This window comes from Salvia miltiorrhiza, chromosome 1, assembly GCF_028751815.1.
Source record: "Salvia miltiorrhiza cultivar Shanhuang (shh) chromosome 1, IMPLAD_Smil_shh, whole genome shotgun sequence".
NCBI lineage: Eukaryota > Viridiplantae > Streptophyta > Magnoliopsida > Lamiales > Lamiaceae > Salvia > Salvia miltiorrhiza.
Window position 1 is genome coordinate 9455439 of NC_080387.1, and position 23023 is coordinate 9478461.

The window sequence follows — 23023 nt, forward strand, 5'->3', positions numbered from 1 at the left end:
ACACCTGACAAACTAAGTAGCTCAATTTGTATAAATCCATTCGTCTAATATATTTACACCGACCATGAGGAGGAGCTATCATGGGGATTGCCTCTTCACTTAAATGTACGGTCTATCCATTTTAATCAAGGTTCATCAATTCTTGATTAAAATTTGAAATCTTCAATTAGAGTTGATAATTATAATTAGTGTTAATTAGAACACATATACCGTGCATCCAGATACATTAGAAAAAGCAATGGCCACATTGATATTTTGTACAAAAACAATAAATTAAATGGCTCTCAGTTTTATTTTAAATTACTAATCATGCCCAAATAGTACTAACGCTACACAAAACAATACAATAGTAGGGTAGGTCATCCATTTAGAAGGCTTTGATATACTACGTAGTATGCCACCTGCAACATTTACTCTCTTTAAATGACGAAAAATATGGATCATTAATTAATAATTCGATGCAAGTATTGAATTCTGAATAGAGATTAATTATATTAATGAAGGTTACATATTACAAATATTCCTCAAAAGAAAAATAGAAAAAATAAATATAAAGTGCAAATTAATAGTTGTATCGTATGCTTCCTAAGTAACCAACACCAAATAACATGCTGGAAACGGTCTTAAGGCGACAGTTACCATCTGAAAACCCTCTCTCTCTCTTCCACACATTGTCTCTCATCTCATCATCTCCGCCATTATCGTTTTTCTCCGACATAATCTACCCACACACATCACTCATCCATCAACCTTCTTTTTTTTTCTGATTTTCACTAACATGTGGCGAACTCCGGCGATCGATCTTCTGCGACGGGTGGCGCGGCCCGCCACTGCTCTCCGTGGACCTGCGTACAGGTTGATCAGTGGTGGCGGTGGCGGAGATGCGAAAGCGATGAGCCATGCGGAGGCGAAGCGGCTGATGCGGCTGGCGAATGTAGAGGCGCTCAAGGAGAAGCTGGGGAAAGAAGACAGGGAAGTTATACCCTACGACGAGCTCCTCAAAGTCTGCCGCACCATGGGCGTCGCCAGCACCACCGACGACGCCGCCGCCTTCGCTCGGGTGCTCGACGACGCCGGCGTCGTCCTGCTCTTCCGCGATAAAGTTTACCTCCATCCTGATAAGGTATTCTTCTTCTTCTTCTTTTTATAAAAAAAAAAAAAGAAAATCATTTATTCCTTTTGTGTGTGTTTTTCTCATCTTCTTTTCCTTTGGATACTTAATTACATGCCATTAATATGTTCAAAGAATGTAATAGAGATGATAGAACTGTCTTTTCTTTTTTTCTTTTCTAAAGATTAACTAGGGTAGTGCTCCGTACGTATAGATGACAATAGTTATAGTTAACATAATAAAACTAAAAAATATGGAGTATAATTCAATTTTAAAAAATTAAATATATTAAATTAGATTATATATTGATTAACGTTTATTAAAATAAATTATATTCTCTCCGTCTACAAAAAATAGTTCTTTTTGCCATTTTGAAATACCACAAAAATTAGTTTTTTTTTTTTTTTTCATTTTTGAAAACTTTCTATCGCATAATGGATCATTTTCTCCACTTACAATACAATTAATTATTATTATTAACACTATTTTTTAAGTGAGATCCTTTCTTGACTCAGAATACACTAACCATTTTTATTAAAACCCGTGATATTTCCTTCTACGATTTTTTTTGTTGTTGTGGACGAATGGAGTAATATATAAGACACTATTATATATTAAAAAAATAAAAGAAAAAATAAAAATGTTTAAAATAAGGTTTTTAATTTCAAGGAAAATCTTATTACTTAAAATGTAAATTATTTAGTTTGTTAAAGATTAAAATGATCATAATTTGTTCATTGTATTTTTTTTTTTTACGTATCATATACTCTCTCCGTATCTTAAAAGTTTGCTCTAAGATGAACGACACAGGTTTTAATAAAAAATGGTAAAAAGTTATTTGATGGTGAAACCATGTATAAAAATACTCTTTCCGTCCTAACGAATATGCTACATATTCATTTTTGGGTCGTCCCAACGAAGATGCTACATTTCTAAATATGAAAAAAAATAAGGGATTTTAATTGCATAATTACAACTAATTAATCACCCCCTTATCACCTTCTCTCTCCTACTTTATCACTTTATTACATTCTCTCTCTTACTTTATCACTTTTATACTACACACTTAAAACACTAATCTGCAACTCCTTAAATCCCGTGCCGAAAACAAAATGTATCATCTTGGCTGGGACGGAGGGAGTAGTATTTAAAGAATTGTGATTGTAAAGTAGATGGTGAAGTCAAGTACAAAAGTAGAAAGTAAGGATATTTGAGCAAATTTTTGAGGACTACCCAAAAAAAATTGGGGCAAACTTTTTGGGGACAGAGGGAGTATAAAATAAAAAGTCATTTTATAATATCTCATTAAAGACGTATATTACATGTTTTATTTAAAATATAATAATTTAATGAAAATGGAGCTTCCATCTCACCACCTTTTGATGAGATCTTTGGAGACGATTTCGTACGATTCATGTTTGGTTCGGGAAGGGATTATGGAGGAATTTTAGGACACTCTTTGGATAATGTGTCGGGTGTCGTAGATAACTGAGTAGCTCTAGAAGCATAAATGTGCTCTGTTTGAAAAATGATAAAAGTTAAAGAAATTTAAAATTTAAAGATTGGTGATGGTTAATTAAGGGGCTGATGATCATCGGTCAATTCAATATCTTAATTTTAAATTTTGCACAGCTTATTGAAAGTTTCGCCTATCCAAACACATATATCTTGCAAACCCAGAAAGTTAAAACGTCGCAGAGAGACCGAAGCCGAAGCAGCAACACACAGAAGTTATAACTCACAGAGAGACTCAAACAGAAACTCGTGTACAAATATGAAGAACACAAGAACACCAAAATTGGTAACTCAGTTCAGTGATAAAACACCTACGTCTGGGGGGTCACGCCTAGGGTAAATTATCTACTAGTGATGATACGATATACAAAGGACTTACACGCGAAGAATCGTTCTCCTTAGCCTCTATATCTTCCCAAACCTCCACAAAGATGAATAATTGAGAGCAAATTAAAAACTCACTCCCTAAGCTTGAATGTTGCACATTCAACGCTTAAACCCAACAAATAAACTTACTCCAACAGGCTAGAGCAATCGAAAACACAATAGAACAAACCCACGATCCACGCTTACAAAAGAAATAAGCCACAAACTAGAACACATTCACATGTATTGTATGATCTCTGCCCTAGCACGAAAATACTCTCAATATGAAGTAGAATATCAGATAAAACAACAGCAAATTCAAAATCTCTTCATCACCAATATATAGCCAAACCCTAGAAGAAGTTTGGGCTCTTGGCGGGCTACAGGCTCTAGGCGGCGACCCATAAAAAGGAAACCCTAGGAATAAGAACTCCCTTGCAAACGCAGCAGCAGTAGATATATATCCATAAGAAGGCTCATGTAAATCTACAAAAATATCTCCAAAATCCCGCAAGTATAGACGGCTCATATGTCTTCAGAAAGTTGAGACTGCAGAAGCAACTCATGTAGAAACGACATAAAGAACTCCAGAAGACACTCATGCTAGTCTACACAATGACAATAAAATATAGAGCATAAAAATACTCTAACAATCTCCCCCTTTGTCATTGGCGTAGACAAAACAAAATTCTGCTCAACACATGAATACACAAGCAGAAACGAAATAGAGTTATCAATAAAACTCCCCCTCAAAACAATAATCCATATACTCCCCTTTTTCGTCATACATCAAGGACAACTCTCCCTCAACAATAGATAGATGTGTTCTTATGAAAGAACATTTTAAAGAACATACTTCGGAGTAGAGCCTTCATAGCAGGATCAAGTGACTTATGAACAACGACAGGAGCAACTTCTGTAACAGCTACTGGAACTGCTGTTGGACCAACGAAAAGAGCGACTTCTGTAGCAGTTTCATTCGTAGAAGTAGGAGCATCAACAACTAATTTGCTCGGATAACCCATGTCATCTTTAGAATCACTCTTTGTTTTAACATCTGCAGAGCCTTCAGTTTTAACATTCACAGAAACTGATGAAGGAACTCATACTAATTTCTGCACCCATTTCTTTCGAATTTTTCTTCTTTTCTTCTTCTGGTTATCCTCAAGATATGATCTGCAATTTGGTCTAATATGACCTGGTTTATCACAGTAGTGGCAGATTGGATGCCATGTACTTGCAGATGATCTATGCAACTGATGTTGATCGATCTTCCCTCTAGAATAACCAATGCCTTCCTTGCCGCGTTTTTCAGTAATATGAACTTTACTTGCCTGATAAGTTCTTGCATCCACCATCTTCCTCCTATCATCAAGATAAAATCTGCATCGAGGTTTGATGTGTCCACGACGATCACAATAATGACAAATAGGAACAAAAGATTGAGAATTGTTCCTTCTTGAGGGAAGATTTCTGTACGTACCAGGTTTGTGAAAATTCTGAGGCACAATTCGATTTTCCTTCTTTGATGGATTGACATCTGGCCTGATATTATCGCCCTTGGGAATCCTTCTTTTTTCTTCGAAACCTATTCCAGCTTTGTTGTTAGAATTCTAACTACTCTCTAGAATTTCTTCAAACTTGTCAGTACCCGTGTTCATCATTCTGACAAGTTTCTGATGATGTTCCAGTTCGCCAATCTTTAAATTCATAGCCTGTTGAAGAACCACAAGTTCCTTCTTTTGTTTTTCATACATATCTTTGTACTCATCACGTTCTCTGGAAACATCACTGAGTTGTGTGGAGAGGGATTTGTTCAACTCAAGCATCACCACACATTTATTATACAACATCTCATAATTGTCAACCAAGTAGTTCTCATCAAATTCCTCATTATCACTGTCAGTATCCTCATCAGTCGTAACATTGACAGTAACAGAATTTTGAACATCTTTGATCTTGGCAGAGTAAGCAACAACATCAAATTCAGTACCTGTATCTCCAGCAGTTGTAACATCGACAGAGACATGTTTGGAAACACACCGTCCTACTCTGTGGGTAGCCATCGAACGCAGCGATAGGATAGGCGGCGGAAGCACAGGATCAACACCGATAATTTGGGTGACCCGCTCTGATACCAATTGAAAGTTTCGCCTATCCAAACACATATATCTTGCAACCCAGAAAGTTAAAACTCGTAGAGAGACCGAAGCAGCAACACGCAGAAGTTATAACTCACAGAGAGACTCAAACAGAAACTCGTGTACAAATATGAAGAACATAAGAACACCAAAGTTGGTAACCTAGTTCGGTGATAAAACACATACGTTTGGGGGGGCCACGCCCAGGGTAAATTATCCACTAGTGATGATAAGATATACAAAGGACTTACACGTGAAGAATCGTTCTCCCTAGCCTCTATATCTTCCCAAACCTCCACCAAGATGAATAATTGAGAGCAAATTAACAACTCACTCCCTAAGCTTGAATGCTACACATTCAACGCTTAAACCCAACAAATAAACTTACTCCAACAGGCTGGAGCAATGGAAAACACAATAGAACAAACCCACGATCCACGCTTACAAAAGAAATAAGCCACAAACTAGAACACACTAACATGTATTGTATGCTCTCTGCCCTAGCACGAAAATACTCTCATCACCAATATATAGCCAAACCTTAGAAGAAGTTTGGGCTCTTGAAAGTTTGGGCTCTTGGCGGCGACCCATAAAAAGGAAACCCTAGGAATAAGAACTCCCTTACAAACGCAGCAGCAGTAGATATATATCCGTAAGAAGGCTCATGTAAATCTACAAAAATATCTCCAAAATCCCGTAAGTATAGACTGCTCATATGTCTTCAGAAAGTTGAGACTGCAGAAGCAACTCATGTAGAAACGACATAAAGAACTCCAGAAGACACTCATGCTAGTCTGCACAATGACAATAAAACATAGAGTATAAAAATACTCTAACACTTATGATATTGATTTCTCCTTAATTTACGAACTTTATATGACAAATTAGAAATTTGCTTTAATTATATTAATTGTCCCCAATAGAATATTCAAACTGTGCGAACGAACACGTCTTAGGTTTCAAACACCCGCCCTCTTCTCCCAAGTCCAAAAAAGAAAATTTATTTTATAAATGCTACGTTTAAACATACAATATCAATCAATCACCCTTCCAAATTTCAAATTAGAGGTGTTCGTGGGCCCAGAACTGATTCAAAATGGGCCAGAACCGTTGCTTCACTGTTTTACATTGTTGAAATGAAAATCGGGCCCCTAAAGAAAACTAGGTGGTTCACAGTTCTAAATGAAGTGTAACGAAAATGAAATATTTATTTATATAATTGGAAAACGATTACTTTTATGTTAATTTTTCCCAATGTTTTACTTATATTATGCATTGTATACCGAATTATGTATTTGGTAGAAAAATGTAAATTTATAAGATTTGAAAATAACTTTTTTTTGTAGAATCAACGGTTCACAGTTGTACATGACGCGGTTGAGAAGTGGAGCTCTACTTGAGTAGTTTTGAATGATGATAAGTAGAGCTAAAACTATCTATAATTTGATCAAAGACATTGACATTGATTGTTGTGTAGGTGGTTGATCTGGTGAGGAAGGCAGTGCCTCTAGCCATGGTAGCGGAGGAGGAGGCGGAAGCGTGGAAGGCGGAGCTCCAGAAGCTGCAAGAAAAGAAAGAAGAGATCGACATGGCTGCACACAAGCAGGTGCGGCGCATACTGTGGACAGGCTTGGGGCTGGCTGTGGTGCAGGTTGGCCTCTTCTTCCGCCTCACCTTCTGGGAGTTCTCGTGGGACGTCATGGAGCCCATCGCCTTCTTCACCACCTCAGCAGGTATCGTCATAGGCTACGCCTACTTCATGTTCACTTCCAGAGACCCCAGCTACCAGGACCTGCTCATGAGGCTCTTCCTCTCCAGGCAGAGGAAGCTCATCAAGACCCACAACTTCGACATTGTGAGGTTTGTCCAGCTGCAGAAGCACTGCAGGACGCCTCAGTATACATGTGCATCCGTCAAGAGGCGGATTGGCATCGACGTTGATCCAGATGATCTTCTGCCTGGCCATTCTAACCAAAACTAACACCTATACTTTCCTTCTTTTTTGTTGTAGGGCCACAAAAGTAATTTTCATATGCAGTTTCTGATTCAACTGTATCATTCTTCAAGGATATCCAATAACACCATCTTAGATTAATTCACATTTGGCTATACAAACAGAAAACTCCATCTACTAAGGTCATACTTACAATAGGAACTGAACTGATTCATTACATCAGATGATAAAGATTGTTCTTCCTGAATATCAAAAACTCACCCTCAAGGCCATTTAGGAGGTCGATCACTGACTCTTCTCTCGATCCATGGAAATGCTCCAGAATATCCGACAGCAGTACCTGCATATAAATTACATCAATGATTTGATTCCGAATTAAGCCAACTGTGATTGCCTTTTTGGAAGTTCAAACACTTACCCCATCTTTGAAGTTCTTGAGCCAGTCAAGTAAAGAATCCTCAGTAGCTTCCATAGCAACAGACTGCACTGCTTCTGGTTCCTCAAGTTTCTGGCGTTTCCTAGAGCAAGTTAAATTATCTGCATCCTCAAATTTTCCGGCTGAATTATTATTCACCGCACTATCAACTTTTGTCTGATTTTCGACACTGTCAGTCTGGGATGGAAGGCTGGATCTTCCGGAGAGTTCTGACATCTCTTTCTTGGAGTTATCTACTTTGCAGCTTTGTTGATGGTTAGATGCAATTACTTCAGCTGATATTCCCATCTCTTGCATCACCAAGCAGACCTTTATCTGATTGTAGGTTACCTAATGGTTGCAGAACTTGGTCATACTTACAGAAGACGAACATAGATCATATTTGTCATTTTAGTGCACAATCTAACATGATTGCATCAGGATAGTATTTTCTCTTACGTACTTCTTCAGGTAATTCATTTTTTATAGGTTTTAAATTTGTCCCAACTTTTGACACAGCTTCCTGAATGTTGTTGAATATCTCCTGCGTCAGTCCAACCTCTAGACATAATCTGGCCCAGTCAATGGGACATCCCTCTCTTCCGGCTTCAATAATATACACCAAGACTGTGTCTTCTTTTATTGGAGCTGCTCTACTTGGATGATTCTGAAAAAAACTAGGATGTAAGTATAAAGAAAATTGTTCAATGAATGCAACTAGTATGCCCTTTAAAGAGACATACAGCAATTTTTTGGGGTGTAAGGCCATCTTCTTGCCACATTTTCCAGGCGTCGAACTTTGCTGGTGTCAAGCTTTTTTTCCTGTGAATCGTTGCAGCCTTACTTGGCATTGGAGATTCTGCCCTTGGCTCCCCATCCAAATGAAGACTCAGTTCTTGTGATAGCTGCCTAATGATTTGCAGCAAACGATCTCCATATGTATTTAAAAAGTGCTACAGAAAAATCAGAATACGCACATTAGACACCCCGATTGTCCAGGAGTCGTAAATCTTGAGAATTTGAAGTAAAAGCACAAATTAGTATATATGGTGAAGGTCACAGGCTGTCTTTTAATAGTATAAACAACACAATAGGGGTATTTTTTAAGTTGAGAATAAAACATGACGTCATTTAAACAAAAATCCCAGTCATCTGAAAATGAAATTTTCACTTACTAAATGAACTTTCCATGACTTATTCACGTAAAGACAAATTAAATTCTCACTATATCTGAAAAGTAAATCATAATGAGAGGTACTAAACATCATTTACTGTCTTAATTTGCAAAACAAGTATACCTGGTTCACACCATCAATATTTGCTAGCCTTGCTCTTGTTGAAGGCCTCATCAATGTAATCCTTCTTAATGTTTGATCACCACATAATGCATACCTGAAAGGTGTCAGAAAAATATACAGAAGAAGCAAAATTTTAATCATCTTGAGTTGGATTTTCTCGAACATAGAGCACAATTAGTGCTCGATGATCATAAGGGGAAAAGAAGGGGAAAGGTAAGAACTTACGGAGCAGTTCCATGTGCTTTTGCAAGTTTCATTCTCTCTTCCAGAAGCATTTTATAGAGCTTATCTTCAACCTAAACACGTAGGTAACAAGTACAAACATAGTGGTTAAGCCATGTTCGTTTAGTCCAATTTCATGCAAAGGTCAAAAACAAGAGAAATATCCAAATCTAACTAAGTGTAATTGAAGTAGACTGGATGTCATGAATATGTACTTTTTATGTGAATTCTGATATCTAATAAACAGTAATTGCTCTTTCAAATATTTATGTGCTTCTATCTAGAACACTAGCACTTTAGCGAGTAGCCATACCTGGGATAATCCATCAGAATCCTGACCCAAATTGTCAACAATCCCATTACCAGTTGCAACTCTGACTGCATCATCACCAGCCAATTCCGGAGTCAATGTTATATATAATGGAGGTTGATAATCAGGGTTGCAGGAATTCAAAAACTGAATTCCTTTCGGTCCAACTCTGGTACATCAAAGAAGACTTGTTCAGTGCAATGAAATTTCACTATGTATGCTGCATATATCAACACCCTTATGAAGATGGATAAGAGAGTAAAGATTTGAGCTTTTCTAGAAAAGACAAGTTTTAGCATGGTCTGGGGTTTTTCTTTAATCAACTGACTACTTGATCGAGTGGTTATAATGATACATCTGGCAAATTTATAATTATAAGACCAGCCTTTATCATGACAGTCTAGTAAAAATGCATACCTTACAGTTTTGTATATATCTTTGAAGGTTTCCACCAAATAATCTGCAGCCAATGTCGAATTGACGGTGAATTTCAAGTACAAAGAACAAAATATAGTCTTCGGGTAGAGCATTCAACATTGTATTCACTGAAATAATACTATCCATGGGATAAAAGAACAAATACGAAAGAAAAAAAAAAAAAAAAAAAAAGACTAGTTTTCTGTTATCTGGTCTGAGTAGTTTCTCTTGCTCAAAATTGGATAGCAAAGAGAGTGTAACTTACCACACATCATTTTTGAGGCAAGGTTTCTATTACATACCTTGTGAAATTAATTGAGAAGATAGTGCCTTCCACCAATTAGCTGAAATATCTTTTCCTAAGCCATGGAACGGAATCTTATCAAACTGAGCATCAAGAATTTTCTTGGACTGCAAACACAGATGAAGGTATAATTATAAAAAGAATATAGAATACTACATATCTACCAAATAAACTAGATGAATATATTTTTTTGATGTCTTGAACCAAAGCAGAAAATCAATGAAATCCACTTTGTAAAAACAGGAGACAGAAGTGCAATGAGGATTCTAAATGAATAATGAATTACAACTAATTCACTCAACACTTTTGCATACCCCCAAACAAAAGTTATTTGTCTGAGACAAACAGAAAACCAACGAAAGAGATATTGAAGCTCATGCCTAACTTCCTATAAGTCAGGAAGTTTGCAATGTTAGCTTATCAATATATGTTTTCTCAGCAAAAAAGCTTACTCTAGATCCGCGAAGAACATCAACAGGCAAATTGAGACCCCAGTGTCCCCCGCATGATTGAATGCAAGCCATAAGAAGAAATGCCTCTCTAGACATATCAATCTCTTTTTTAGAGCTGGTGCAATTGTCGCAACTCCCTGCATAAATCATATCTAATAGTTTTAGTAAACCATGAAATGACTCCAAAGTATTATGCATTAAGACCATAAACCATGCGATCAGCTGTAATCATTAAGATATTAAGCTTAAAACATAGTGCTTCAAGGTTTTTTTCCCACATACAGATTTATTAATATGATAAACAATACTTTCAATATAAAATTAGGTAAATTACCTAAAATAGATTTCAAAGATTTGAGGCACATACTAGTGCAACTTTAGAAATATTAGCTAATTGTGGACTTCTGCTCTTGCAGAAGGAATCAAATAATGAGGAACCTTTTCTTTGATTATCAGCATAGTATGTGATCATCTCATGATGCGTTAAACTTTTCTAATCAATAGATCATTAACTAATCCCTGTTTGCGACATTATTTTCTCACATGATACATCATAAACTTATTTAGAGGTTAAACAGACAGATTTTGTAGAAATACATTATTTCACTAAATTAGAAGAAGCACTGAGTCTAGCTTCATAATGGATTACCATTTTCCCACTCACTTAATGCTAGTAGTAGTAGATGAAAGAAAAATAAAATGAATTGATAAAGTAGATCCAGACCATATAAAAGTGCAAATACGAAAAAACCCGGAATGGTTGGTTCTCTTAGAATTGAACTTCCAGCTACTACTTGCAAATATAGTAGTTAGATAACAGGAAAGAATGCAGGTCCAACAATATTTAGATAAGAAACAGTAACATAATTTCATACCACAGCTAGACGATGAGTATTTCTCTCCAAAGTATCCTAAGAGAAAATTTCTTCTGCAGGTTGTCACCATGCAATAACGTTGTGCTGCCGCAAATGAATCCATTATTGCTTTTCTTTGGTCTGCCTGGTTAAACACCACAGTATCAAAATCTTCAGCAGAACCAGTGTAACAAAATGATATTCGAAGAAACAAAAATGAGGTAGGGAAGTACAGATATATGTGAAACTGTTAAAAATTTGAAGACAAATATACATACTGTGCGTGCTTCAGAACAATAAAATTCACCCTTCCCAAAATCACTTCTTGTGTAATATAGCCGGCAGTACGAAGGAACCCCATCTCTACCACAACGCCCACTTTCCTGATAATATGATTCCAAACTCTTTGGGCAGCCATAGTGTATCACATGTCTTATATCAGGCTTGTCAATGCCCATCCCGAAAGCTATAGTTGCAACCATAACATAAAACTCATCTCTGATGAAGGATCTGTAAGAAGTCATGATATATCAATTGCCATTTCAGAATATTTGATTGACAAGATTAATAAAGACAGTAAATTTTACAGACCAAAAAGAATATTATAAACAGTGAGTGTGGAATATACACACTACATACTCAAAACCTTCAGGATAATAGATAAAAAGATCTATATCGATCACATTTGCAGACACATGTGTTCTGACTCCTGAGACTAGTACGAAAAGAACTACAGTTATGGCAGAAGGTTTATAAAATATAGACCTGTGGGAGTCCTCACGTGCTTTATTAGACATCTGTCCATGGTACATTCCAGACTGAACTCTTGCTTCCTTAAGGGTCACAAAGATCTGAAGAAGCCATAACAAATAATCAGCATCAGGCATTCCAGGGCAATATATTAGGGACTCAAATATTTCTTCTTCAGAAAAAATAAACTTTTGAAAGCCTATATATGTTTTAGATGTGAATCTGATCTGGGCATATTAAGGTGTAGTATGAATTCCCCACAAACTTATGCATGCCAAACAAGATATTAATATATAATGCTAGAGAAAAATGAATACCTCTTCCACATCTTTGACAGTAATACAGTATATTATAGTTGATTCTGTTTTATTAACACAGGTAGAGATTTCTGCCACAAGTTCGTTCAAAAAAGCACTGCCCTTGACAAAAGATTTGCAACTATAGAAGAGATTCTGACGGTCGAATGAGCCAATGGTTATATGGGGAGATTGCAACTTCAATGACTTTACGACATCATCACGAACCCTGGAAGTAAAAACTTTTATTGGTAGCTACCAGTGGAACCATATTGAATAAATATAAAATTGCAATGAAAAAAATATGACAAATCATTGATCACTGAAATATATAATACACATCTGCACAATGGAAAAAAAGCATTCACACAATCCCAGGTGAAAATTGTAATCTGTAACCTAGTTGGCTATTTGCTTTGATAAATCATAAACCAAGACAGCAGATATGCTGACAAGTTTGTCCTGCAATTCGAGGACAAAATAACTAAAAGTAAATGACAAAATTATGTACGTCAAGGGAACCCTAGTGTTAATAGTGCAAAATACTGTGATTTTTTGTGTATGGAATTTGGAACCTAGAAATGCCTGATCAAATTTCCAGATTTTAAATTACAGGGAATCTTGTTTAAAACAATTTGTTAAACAAATGGTGTAGTTTCCAGGGCAGAGGCATGTTATCACTGGATGCAACATTATAGTGATTGAAAATGTACATCACCAAGGTAGATTCTACAAACACAATATGCAAAAATAAATTTCTTGATCGAAGGGACTTAAATTGGAGAACACGTAATGTTACAGAAAATAGATCTATACTTACTTTTCAGTAGCTGTTGCTGTTAATCCAACAAATGGAACATTTGAAAGAACATCACGCAGTTTGTCTAATTGTTTGTATTCCATCCTACGTAGCAGACAAAGCTTAAATGATAAGAACATAATTGTGACTTAACATGACAGAACAGAAAAGTTTGCTACTATAGTACAACATAAACAGGTGACAGTGCATGCTGCAGGATATATTTTACCAAAAGCATACTCATTTCTTTCTCATATAAAATGAAAAAAAAAAATCTAAATAAAAGGTTCCAAAAAATCAAAGTTATCTTTATAAAATCTGCTCCGACAAGCTCAGTAATCTGTTGGTTGGTGAGAAAAAACAAGGTTAATTGAATTATATATTCCAACCTTGAATTTAAGGACCCAAAGAAAGTTCATAATATGAATATCCTAAAATACGCTTCATAGGGGAATGTGCAGAAACAAAAATGTGTTAGATGACTGAGCTGCAATGTATCACAATTTGACTTGATTGGCTGACTTGAAACTTCAATTGGAGAAAATATGTTCTTTTAGTGGCATAAAGATGCATTATAAGAGAAGGGATATAGGCTTCAAAAGAAGTGAAATTTCAGTGAATGCCTCAAAGTTAAGGTTGCTTTTAGAAAATCTGATAAGAATAAATATATACTTAAAGAATATAAAAATGTGTTTCAGAGAAAGCAAGCCAAATTGAACCAAAAATATAATTAATAAAAATGGGTACAGGCCTTTTACGAGTAGTATTTTATAAAAATGCAAAAATGCTTACCAGAAGACATTGTTAGGACTTAGGTACGTCTTAAATGAAAGCATCTTTTATTTTGGAAAATTGAAAATTTTCAGGGGAAATAAATCCATAGATAGACAAAGAGCTCTTGGAGCATGAGAGAGGCTGGGAGCTTGGGGCAAGTAAACCTTTTCTCAAGTGTCTACTTTAATGTGAATCTTGCTTTCTCACGAGCACGAGAGACACATTAGTTAAGCATGATAAGATCAGAAAGGAGCAGAGACTTCAGAACCTAGTAGAGATGACAAGTGACATTATTGTGAAGTGAGCTGAAAAGCACATACCATTTGTGAACTCAACTAATTGTTATCACAAGGCAAATGAAGGAATAGAAATATCAAAAAGGCTTGCCCAATGAGCCAGTCAACCGCTCATTGTCTCATCAACAGTCAGTTTTCTTTCACACATATTACAATCAATATGTTTGTATTATATGACAATAAAATAAAAATAAAAAACACAACCATTATAAAATCGACTGACCTGAAGTTATGTCCCCACTCTGATATGCAATGTGCTTCGTCAACAGCTAATAAGCAAATTCCATAATCTAGTAATCTTGACCAGAAACTGCAGTACCATCATCATAAATCACAAGAAAGGCAATACAAGAAGTCAAAGAGAAAGTAACTTATCAAGTAGCTTAAAGAACGAAAAGAAATCATCATTCAGCTCTAAGAAATAGGTGTTAGGAATGGAAACAGATAGAGCAGGAACAGTCATGGAAAACTTATGCATGCAGCTCTATCCATGACAAAAGAATATGTACCACAAGCTAAGTAAACAGAGGTTACTTAACAGGGATGAGTTCCATATCTTGGTCACACAGTATTTCATGCAATGAAATTCATTTGCAGTATGAATATCCGAAAAATCGAAACATGAAGTGTTAAAAGATACATATGCATCAACAAACAAACTGGTGTCACATACGATACACATTTTTTGCCGCTTAACCAAATTTCATCAGCAAGTCATATACAATACGCACCTGCTCGGAAGCGTACAGGCCTTCTCTGGTGTCATGTACAGAATATCATATCGACCTCTCTCAGCATTAGCATAGGCATTCAGATCATTCTGAGCACTAGAAAGATACTCCGCTCGTATATCCCGTTGCTTCAAGGCCATGACCTAATCACATACATGCTATAACTAAATGCTACATCTAACCCAATTCCACAAATGACCTGAAACTGAAGAAAGCAGGAAGAATAGGCTAAAACACGTACCTGATCCTGCATTAAGGATATAAGCGGACTTATCACTACAGCAGTCTTTTTCAATATTAAAGGAGGCACCTGATAGCTTTATTATCACAAATTATTCACAGATTGGTCAGTCTGATTAATAAGGTGAGCTAAGGTTACAAACTTACAATGTCTGAGAAATGGAGGGAAAATTAGAAAATTACCACAATGACTTGCCACTGCCGGTCGCCATAACCACTAAGCAATCTTTACCTTGCAGAATACTCTCCACAATTTCTTTCTGGTAAGGTCGGAATGTGGAGAACCCGAAGTATTTCTGCAGCCAAATAATCGATAAACCCTTAGGCACAAACGAAGGGAAATAAAAACAATGGAAATTTCCGTCAGTTCCAGAAAATAAAGGAAGAAGCGACGAACTTTGAGAGTGGACTCCATTATTGATCCTCGCCTCGTTGGATGAAACAACAGTCGGCCAAGATACAGAGATTTAAGGTGGGATTGTGTGTTTGTTTCCTTTTTACTGATTTTTCTTTTTCATTTTTTAGGTCGAGGGTTTGCTTATTCCCGCACTTATGTCTCGACGAATTAAATAGATTCCCGCCCTTTTCATCAAGCGCTAGTCTCGCACGGAATCTACATCTTCCAATATTATCATTCATATTCTTATTATTACTAGATCAAAACATAAAAATGATATTCACTCCGTTCACCATATCGTTTTTACATTGTGAACAGCACGAATTTAAAAAAATTATGAATAATAGTTGATAATAATAGATATTGGTGTGAGTGGAGTTTAAATCTCACTATTATTGTGAGTAGAGTTTGTAAACCCTACTACTATAAATGAAAGTGAAAATGATATTGTGGACGGATCAAAATGACAAAAACTGAAATGATATTGTGGACGGACGGAGAGAGGGATACAGATTTTAATACAAAATTGTTGAGTGTATTGAAAATGGTGAAAAAATGTTATAATTAATATTGAAAATGATGAAAATGTATTATATAATCAGTATTGAGAGTGGTGAAATGGTGGGATAAAGTCTCAAAATGAGCAATAAGTTATTTGGGTGACAACCCAACAAAGAAAAATAGGAAGTTATTTAGGGGAATGAGGGAGTAATACACATTCTAAGATTATTACTACCATATTAAAATATAAAGATAACATCATTCAATAATACGCGCAAATTTAGATATTAATCGAAATATCATAATGATTGGAAACATTGCATAGGACAAAATCAACATTATTTTTCAACATTAAAACTTGGATAGCAACTTGGATGTAATGAATTTAATGGTGATATTAAAGCTTTAGAGATGCACTATATGTCGACATTGCATAGGACAAAATCAACATTATTTTTCAACATTAAAACTTGGATAGCAACTTGGATGTAATGAATTTAATGGTGATATTAAAGCTTTAGAGATGCACTTGTATGCACTCCACCTCAATTGAAGCTCATGGTGCCCTCCGCGTCCGCCAGACAATATATACAAAACAAATGGAGGTTATACCAATTCAGTAGCTAACTCAGTTGGTTGGTGTTTGACAAGATCATGCGGGTCACTGGTTCAAGGCCTAGCACCATAACAATTTTCAGCGCATTTCTATTGCTTGTGCCGCTTGTTCTGTACTAGTCCGGTCCAGTCGGTTTGGCCCGATTCAGTTTTAAATTTTTTAATTATCAATTTTTATAAAAAAAAAAAAAAAAAAAAAAACTCAGGCCCTTCTTGGTTACATTCAAAAGTATCATTTGCATGCATTAACAGTGTTATTTGTAATACTCCCTCTGTCCGCCAAGATTATGTAAAAATTACTATATTTGGCGTCCGCCAAGATTATGTCACTTTCCTTTTATGGCAATGGCGTCCGCCAAGATTTGCGATCAATTTTGCATCCCACAAAATATGAGTCTGAATATCCGGTGAGCTTGAAGTCGTCGTCAGCTGGGTACCACAATCCTAAATTAGGTGTGCCTTTAAGATATCACAAGATTCGCTTTGCTGCATCCATGTGAGCTTCCTTTGGATCTGACTGTTATCTCGCACAAACCCTGACTGCAAACGCAATATCTGGTCTGCTCGCAGTCAAATACAGCAACGATCCAATGATTTCTTTGTATTTGGTTGAAGATACAGATTTTCTTTCTAATTCTGGATCAACTTTCTAGTTTGTATTCATTGGGATCTTGACTGATTTCATGTGCTGAATACCGAACTTGGCGATCAGTTCCTTGGTGTACTTGGACTGATTGATCAGTATTCCTTCGCTGGCCTGCTTGACTTACAATCCTAGAAAGAAATTCATTTCTCCCATCATGGACATCTGGAACTTATTGGTCATGATGTCAGCAAACTTCTTGCACATGCGTTCGAATTTGGATCCAAAAATTATATCATCGACATAAATCTGAACAAGTAGGAGATCTTCTCCTTCTTTGAGAGTGAACAGCGTTCTATCCACTGATCCTTTCTTGAAACCTTGTTCAATAAGATACTCAGAGAGAGTATCATACCATGCTCTTGGAGCTTGCTTCAGTCCATAGAGCGCTTTCTTCAGCTTGTACACCTTTTCTGGACCTGCAACCTCAAACCCTGGAGGTTGTTCAATGTAGACTTCATCTGTAAGCACTCCATTGAGAAATGCGCACTTTACGTCCATTTGATGTACCTTGAATCCTTTGTGAGCTGCAAAGGCTAAAAAGAACCTGACTGCTTCCAATCTGGCCACCGGTGCAAAAGTTTCATCGTAGTCGATTCCTTCTTCTTGACTGTATCCTTTTGCAACTAGCCTTGCTTTGTTTCTCACAACGCGACCCTCTTCGTCTTTCTTATTTTTGAAAATCCATTTCAAACCAATCACCTTTGCATCATCTGGTCGATCCGCCAGTTCCCGAACTGAATTCCGATTGAATTCATTGAGTTCTTCTTGCATTGCGATGACCCATTCGGTAGACTTCAGAGCTTCTTCAATATCCTTGGGCTCTGTAGATGATAAGAAACAGCTGAAATTCTTATCTTCGTTGATGCAGTTCTGGTTGATATCAAAGAGTTATCAGTTAAGTTACTGAAACTTAACTGATGCACGTTAAGGCTTCAGTCGAGTTTGCTAAAACAGAGATGATATAAATCTTCCTAACTATCAGATGATAGATCAGTCAGACTGATATCTTACGCAGCGGAAATAACTTTGTTTCGTAATAGCCTCGGTTGAGCACGTTGTTAGTCTTAGGTTTCTCTTTGCAGTTAATCAGAATTCAGTTTATCAAAAGTAAATACACAAGTAAGAATGTAAAACTGAAAACTGTAAATAACACAGAGACTTTTACGTGGTTCGGAAAACACTTCCTACATCCACGGTCGGTTGATCAGACCAATAATCCACTCCACAAGTGCTTAACTGGTGCACTGCAAACCGAACTGTGTGCTTACCGGGTGCACACAACCGTTCCACTGAAGATTCCACTCTTCAGTACCAACACTTCACTCGCGTTGGATTTCTCACTCCTAGCACGACCTTGCACTAGGATCTCACGGAGTCAGAGTATCTTCCTGAACTCCTTTACCACTCAAACACTCGATTCTATCTCTCGAAAGGAGGTTTGAAAACTTACCAACTAAACTTCAAAGAACAAGTTCTTTTGGAGTACGTGGCTTCCTTTTGAACGTTGGAAGTTCAGTGTGAGGAAGAATGTTTAACTGATACTTGTCTTTAGTATCAGTCCGCTGAGTCCACGTGGCACGCATTAAGTAATCAGTTCCGAACTGATTCTTCAACTGATACTTCAGTTGGTAACTTCAGTCTTCAATCTTCAGTCCTTCGTTCTTCAGTCTTCAGTCTTCAGTCTTCAAAACCGCAAACTAAACTAGAAACGAACTCTAACACTTGAGTTCAAAACTGTTCTAGTCTATTACATATTAAACCTAAGGATTTTGGTATCATCAAAACAAAACAAGATACTCCATGGGGTTCCCAACAATAACTGTGTTATTTAAAACTATATAATCTATGAAAATATTGTTCGTTAATACTCCCTCCGTCCACGAAAGAACTTCCTAGGAGGGAGTGACACGCGTTTTAAGAAAAATATTATTGAGTGTATTAAAAGTGGAGAAAAAGTTGTTGAGTGTATTGGGAGTGGTGAAAAAGTATTATAATTAATATTGGGAGTTGTGAAAAAGTGAAAGTAAGAGTTATTATAAGTGATAGGGGATAGTACAAAAATAGGTAGGAAGTTCTTTTGTGAACATCCCAAAAAGGGAAGATAGGAAGTTCTTTCGTGGACGGAGGGAGTATTATTGTTATGTTTGTCTTTTAATAAAAAAAAATGCCTACAATGTACGAAATGTCAAAAAAAAAATTGTAATGTATTGAAACTGATTTGTAGTATATTGAAACTATATAATCTATGAAAATGTTGTTCGCAATTATGCTTATCTTTTAATAGAAAATGCCTTAATTATACAGAATGTCCAAAATAAATTTGTAATGTATTGAAACTAATTTATAATATATTGAAACTATATAATTTATAAAAATATTGTTCTTTATTGTTACTATTATGTTCGTCTTTTAAAAAAAATACCTTAAATATACGGAACAATCAATTTCTTGTTTCCGAACCCCCGTACAAATTCAGCCCCCTTCCAACTTAAATCATGGCTCCGCCACTGATTATAAGCAGTGTCATTTGTATAATTAAATAGTGTCATTTACATAATTTGGATTAAAATGCGAGCTTGAATTAACATGTGGGTCAGAATTTGAGTACGGGTTAAGCAGAGTGTAGTGGAGATTTTTTGTTCTTTAATTGGTCACGGATAATGAGTCAACTTTTATGTACAACAAGTATCAACACGGCTTATTAAAATCCATTATGGATTTGCATTTAATGGATAATGAGTAGACTTTTACGTACAACAGTATCAACTTTTATGATCCCGTTTTGCAAGCGCCTGAAAGAAATACTCCATATATATCGTAAAAAAAGAAATTATGAATTATCTCGTAAACAAATTGTTTAAAAAAACAGACATTACAGTGGTAAAACTAAATAGAATTGAGAAGTTGTTTGTATTAATGCTACAATAATGGTAATGGAAATTACAAGTCTTTAACCAAAAGATCAACTCCGTATCGCGGCTCAATAACCAAATTTAGCAAGGGTGAATGGACGTATTTAGGCGACAAGGAGATCTGAAATTTGGAGAGAATCAATGATATTAAGATCTTGAGTTCGATGAGAGCGAGGTTTTGGCCCAAGCAGACGCGGGGTCCAACTCCAAACGGCATGTACAAATACGGAAACTTGCAGGCGCCCGTGATCCCATTCGCAAATCTCTGAGGGTTGAACTCGTACGAGTCCGCTCCCCAAATCTCCGGATCGGTATGCAAAGTGGTCACCAGTGTCCACAAATTCACACCCTTTGGCACATTTATCTTCCCGAATTTCATGTCCTTCAGGGCCTCCCTCGACACCACCGACACCGGCGGATACAACCGCAGCGACTCGTTGATCGCCATTGTCAACTGCATATATATATATATATATATACAAAAATAAGTTACTAGTAAAGAAACGAATTTTAAATATATACCCCCCTCCGACCCAATTTTTAGTATCCATTTGAAAGCTCTCACCTTCTATGCGAGTGTTAAAATAATTAAAGTGGAACAAGAGCCACACCTACTTTTACTATAAATAGAAATTGATACCAAAATATGGGACGATCAAAAAAAGAAATATGAATACTAAAAGTTGGGACGGGGAGAGAGTAATAAACAGAGGTAGAGGAAGAGATCTAGACCAGTTTCATTTTCCTGGCGGCCTCGTAATCGGGGAGGTGGCCCTTGCAGACATCGACGACTTCGTTGCGGATGCGGTCCTGCCAGTCGGGGTTGGCGGCTAGCAGCATGAGGCACCATGTGGCGGAGACGGCGGTGGTCTCGTAGCCCGCTAAGTATATGTTCTTGCAGTTGTCGACGACGAAGCGATCAATGGCATCCTGGGGGAGATCACTGTGCCTGGCTCCTTCAACCACCATCTGCAGCAGATCCTTCTCGAATCCGGCTGACTCTCTCTTCTTCACCACGTCCAGAACCAAGGTTTTGATCTCCTTCTCCAACGCCCACGCCTCCCTGTTGCTCTTTGTGGGAAGATGCCTCATGCCTATTCCAGTGGCAAACAGTTTCTTGGAGGAAACTTCTTGCAGGGCTCTGAGTTTCAAGAATATCTCTTCTCCTTTGGAGTAATTGCTTCCAAAACAAGCTCTCGATATCACATCTCCTGAGAAACTCCTCATGTATTGATCAATCTTAATCTCTGCTAATCCACCATCTTCCTTCACTAAACTCCTCCACGACTCCACCAACGACATTGTCGAATCTTGGATCAAACTAATCATCCCCTGAAATTAATTGAAAATGTGACATCATATATACCAATCAAATGACAAGAATTTGTTAGGGGACAATTTCTGTACCTTAACTTTGTCCATGTAGAGCTCGGGTGCAAGAATCTTCCTCTGGTGAACCCAGTGAGGTCCGTTTGAGGTAAGGATGCCTTGTCCGAGCAACGCGCCTCGCTCCTTCGCCTGATACGTCGGCTTCCCAAGATCCAGCGACGTGCACGTCGTGATTTCCCTCACCATCTCCGGTTGGGTCACGTGCACGATTTGCGTGCTCCCCAACGAGAAAAGGAATACTTCCCCTGCCAAATGCGTCACAATTTTGGATAAATACGCGGCAGAGTATTATAAGCACAAGACAATTTCTTATCATATCTCGCACAAGACAATTTCTTATCCGCTGAGATATGACAGTAAAATGCGAATTGCATACCGTATTGCTTCCTCCACTGGTCGAAGAAGGGAAGCAGCGCGGCGCCGCAGTTGTGAGCTGCCGGGGGGCCGGCGGCGGGGGCGTCCTTGGCAGCCGCGTCTCTTGCCCTCTTCATCTGCAGTATGTTTCCGAGGAGAAAAGCCGGCGGCGGACCGGACAAGCCTTGGCGGCGCAGGGCGGAGCGCAGCTTCCGCGGCTGCCGCACCACGACATCGTACAGCTGGAAAAGCAGCCGGAGAGCGAGGATCACAGCGGCCGAAAGGAAGAGGCTCCACAGATATGGTGTGGCCATGGTGTAAGATGGGTTGCTCGATGCGACGTGATGCTTTGCCTGTTTTCGTTTCGTTGTTGGGATATTTCTAAGGAAATTAAGGTCCTTATATAGAGCAAAAATAGCTCCAATTATTCACCATTTTACATGGAAAGTCGTTTATTGAATTAGGCCACCTATAGTAGCTAAAAACTGAGGCAGACGACTAATTGAACCCCACTTGATTTTGGAACGATGACAATTATCAGATTACAATCATTTGTTTATTTGTTTTTTTATATATAGAAAAATTGCAAATACTATACAGTATTACTTGAATTTTAAGGGTGTTCTGATGGAGGTGAGATTGAGTGCTCGACAATTTTGTGTATGTCACCGTGTTCCACTATTATATATATCATTTTAATATAGTAATATTTTTATAAAATAAAATTTATTATAATACAATGAATTATTTAATTTTTATTTAAAAAATTAAAAACTATAAAAATATAAAAATAGTAATTAACGACATAAATAATAAAATATATATTTTTTACATTAAAAATAAATATAGAATTAATTTTAAATTCTAAAAACTATAAAAATATTAATTAACGATGAAAATAAAATTATTTTTAAAATTAAAATAAAATAAAATAAATTTTAAAATAATATATTAACTAACAACG

General features: G+C 36.9%; 3 protein-coding genes across 4 annotated transcripts; 1 reads left to right on the top strand and 2 right to left on the bottom strand.

Moving 5' to 3' along the window:
* The first annotated feature begins 638 nt into the window (after positions 1 to 638).
* On the top strand, positions 639 to 7232 carry LOC131006528 (calcium uniporter protein 5, mitochondrial-like). The gene is made up of 2 exons (XM_057933680.1): positions 639 to 1123; positions 6611 to 7232. The coding sequence occupies exons 1-2, from the start codon at positions 779 to 781 to the stop codon at positions 7112 to 7114; spliced, it is 849 nt and encodes a 282-aa protein (XP_057789663.1). The 5' UTR covers positions 639 to 778; the 3' UTR covers positions 7115 to 7232.
* LOC131006526 (uncharacterized) lies at positions 6445 to 15799 on the bottom strand. 2 transcript variants are annotated; one of them, XM_057933679.1, is made up of 21 exons: positions 15643 to 15799; positions 15429 to 15541; positions 15247 to 15322; positions 15006 to 15148; positions 14498 to 14584; positions 13226 to 13309; positions 12427 to 12634; positions 12125 to 12210; positions 11638 to 11869; positions 11381 to 11504; positions 10506 to 10642; positions 10052 to 10160; positions 9750 to 9792; positions 9336 to 9501; positions 9026 to 9096; positions 8801 to 8894; positions 8246 to 8455; positions 7966 to 8169; positions 7506 to 7853; positions 7349 to 7427; positions 6445 to 7193 (listed from the first exon to the last, which is right to left on the bottom strand). In XM_057933679.1, exons 1-21 carry the CDS (start codon positions 15658 to 15660, stop codon positions 7189 to 7191), a joined length of 2637 nt encoding a protein of 878 aa, XP_057789662.1. In that variant the 5' UTR covers positions 15661 to 15799; the 3' UTR covers positions 6445 to 7188. The 2 variants fall into 2 exon arrangements, with proteins under 2 accessions (XP_057789662.1, XP_057789661.1); XM_057933678.1 differs by lacking the exon at positions 6445 to 7193 and having other exon boundaries at positions 7205 to 7427.
* A 4398-nt stretch (positions 15800 to 20197) lies between these two features.
* LOC131006529 (cytochrome P450 714C2-like) lies at positions 20198 to 22605 on the bottom strand. The gene is made up of 4 exons (XM_057933681.1): positions 22082 to 22605; positions 21724 to 21950; positions 21049 to 21648; positions 20198 to 20770 (listed from the first exon to the last, which is right to left on the bottom strand). Exons 1-4 carry the CDS (start codon positions 22371 to 22373, stop codon positions 20345 to 20347), a joined length of 1545 nt encoding a protein of 514 aa, XP_057789664.1. The 5' UTR covers positions 22374 to 22605; the 3' UTR covers positions 20198 to 20344.
* Positions 22606 to 23023: the final 418 nt, after the last annotated feature.

Bases quoted from the DNA above. Each gene is read 5' to 3' on its own strand.
- LOC131006526 (XM_057933678.1), bottom strand. The intron at 9,793-10,051 runs GTATGTAATAGA...CATTGGCTGCAG, and splicing joins TTCTCAATTAATTTCACAAG to ATTATTTGGTGGAAACCTTC. The intron at 9,097-9,335 runs GTATGGCTACTC...CTACGTGTTTAG, and splicing joins ATTCTGATGGATTATCCCAG to GTTGAAGATAAGCTCTATAA.
- LOC131006529 (XM_057933681.1), bottom strand. From the start codon at position 22,373: ATGGCCACACCATATCTGTGGAGCCTCTTCCTTTCGGCCGCTGTGATC. The intron at 21,951-22,081 runs GTATGCAATTCG...CGCATTTGGCAG, and splicing joins CCAGTGGAGGAAGCAATACG to GGGAAGTATTCCTTTTCTCG. The intron at 21,649-21,723 runs GTACAGAAATTG...AATTAATTTCAG, and splicing joins TCTACATGGACAAAGTTAAG to GGGATGATTAGTTTGATCCA.
- LOC131006528 (XM_057933680.1), top strand. From the start codon at position 779: ATGTGGCGAACTCCGGCGATCGATCTTCTGCGACGGGTGGCGCGGCCC. The intron at 1,124-6,610 runs GTATTCTTCTTC...ATTGTTGTGTAG, and splicing joins TTTACCTCCATCCTGATAAG to GTGGTTGATCTGGTGAGGAA.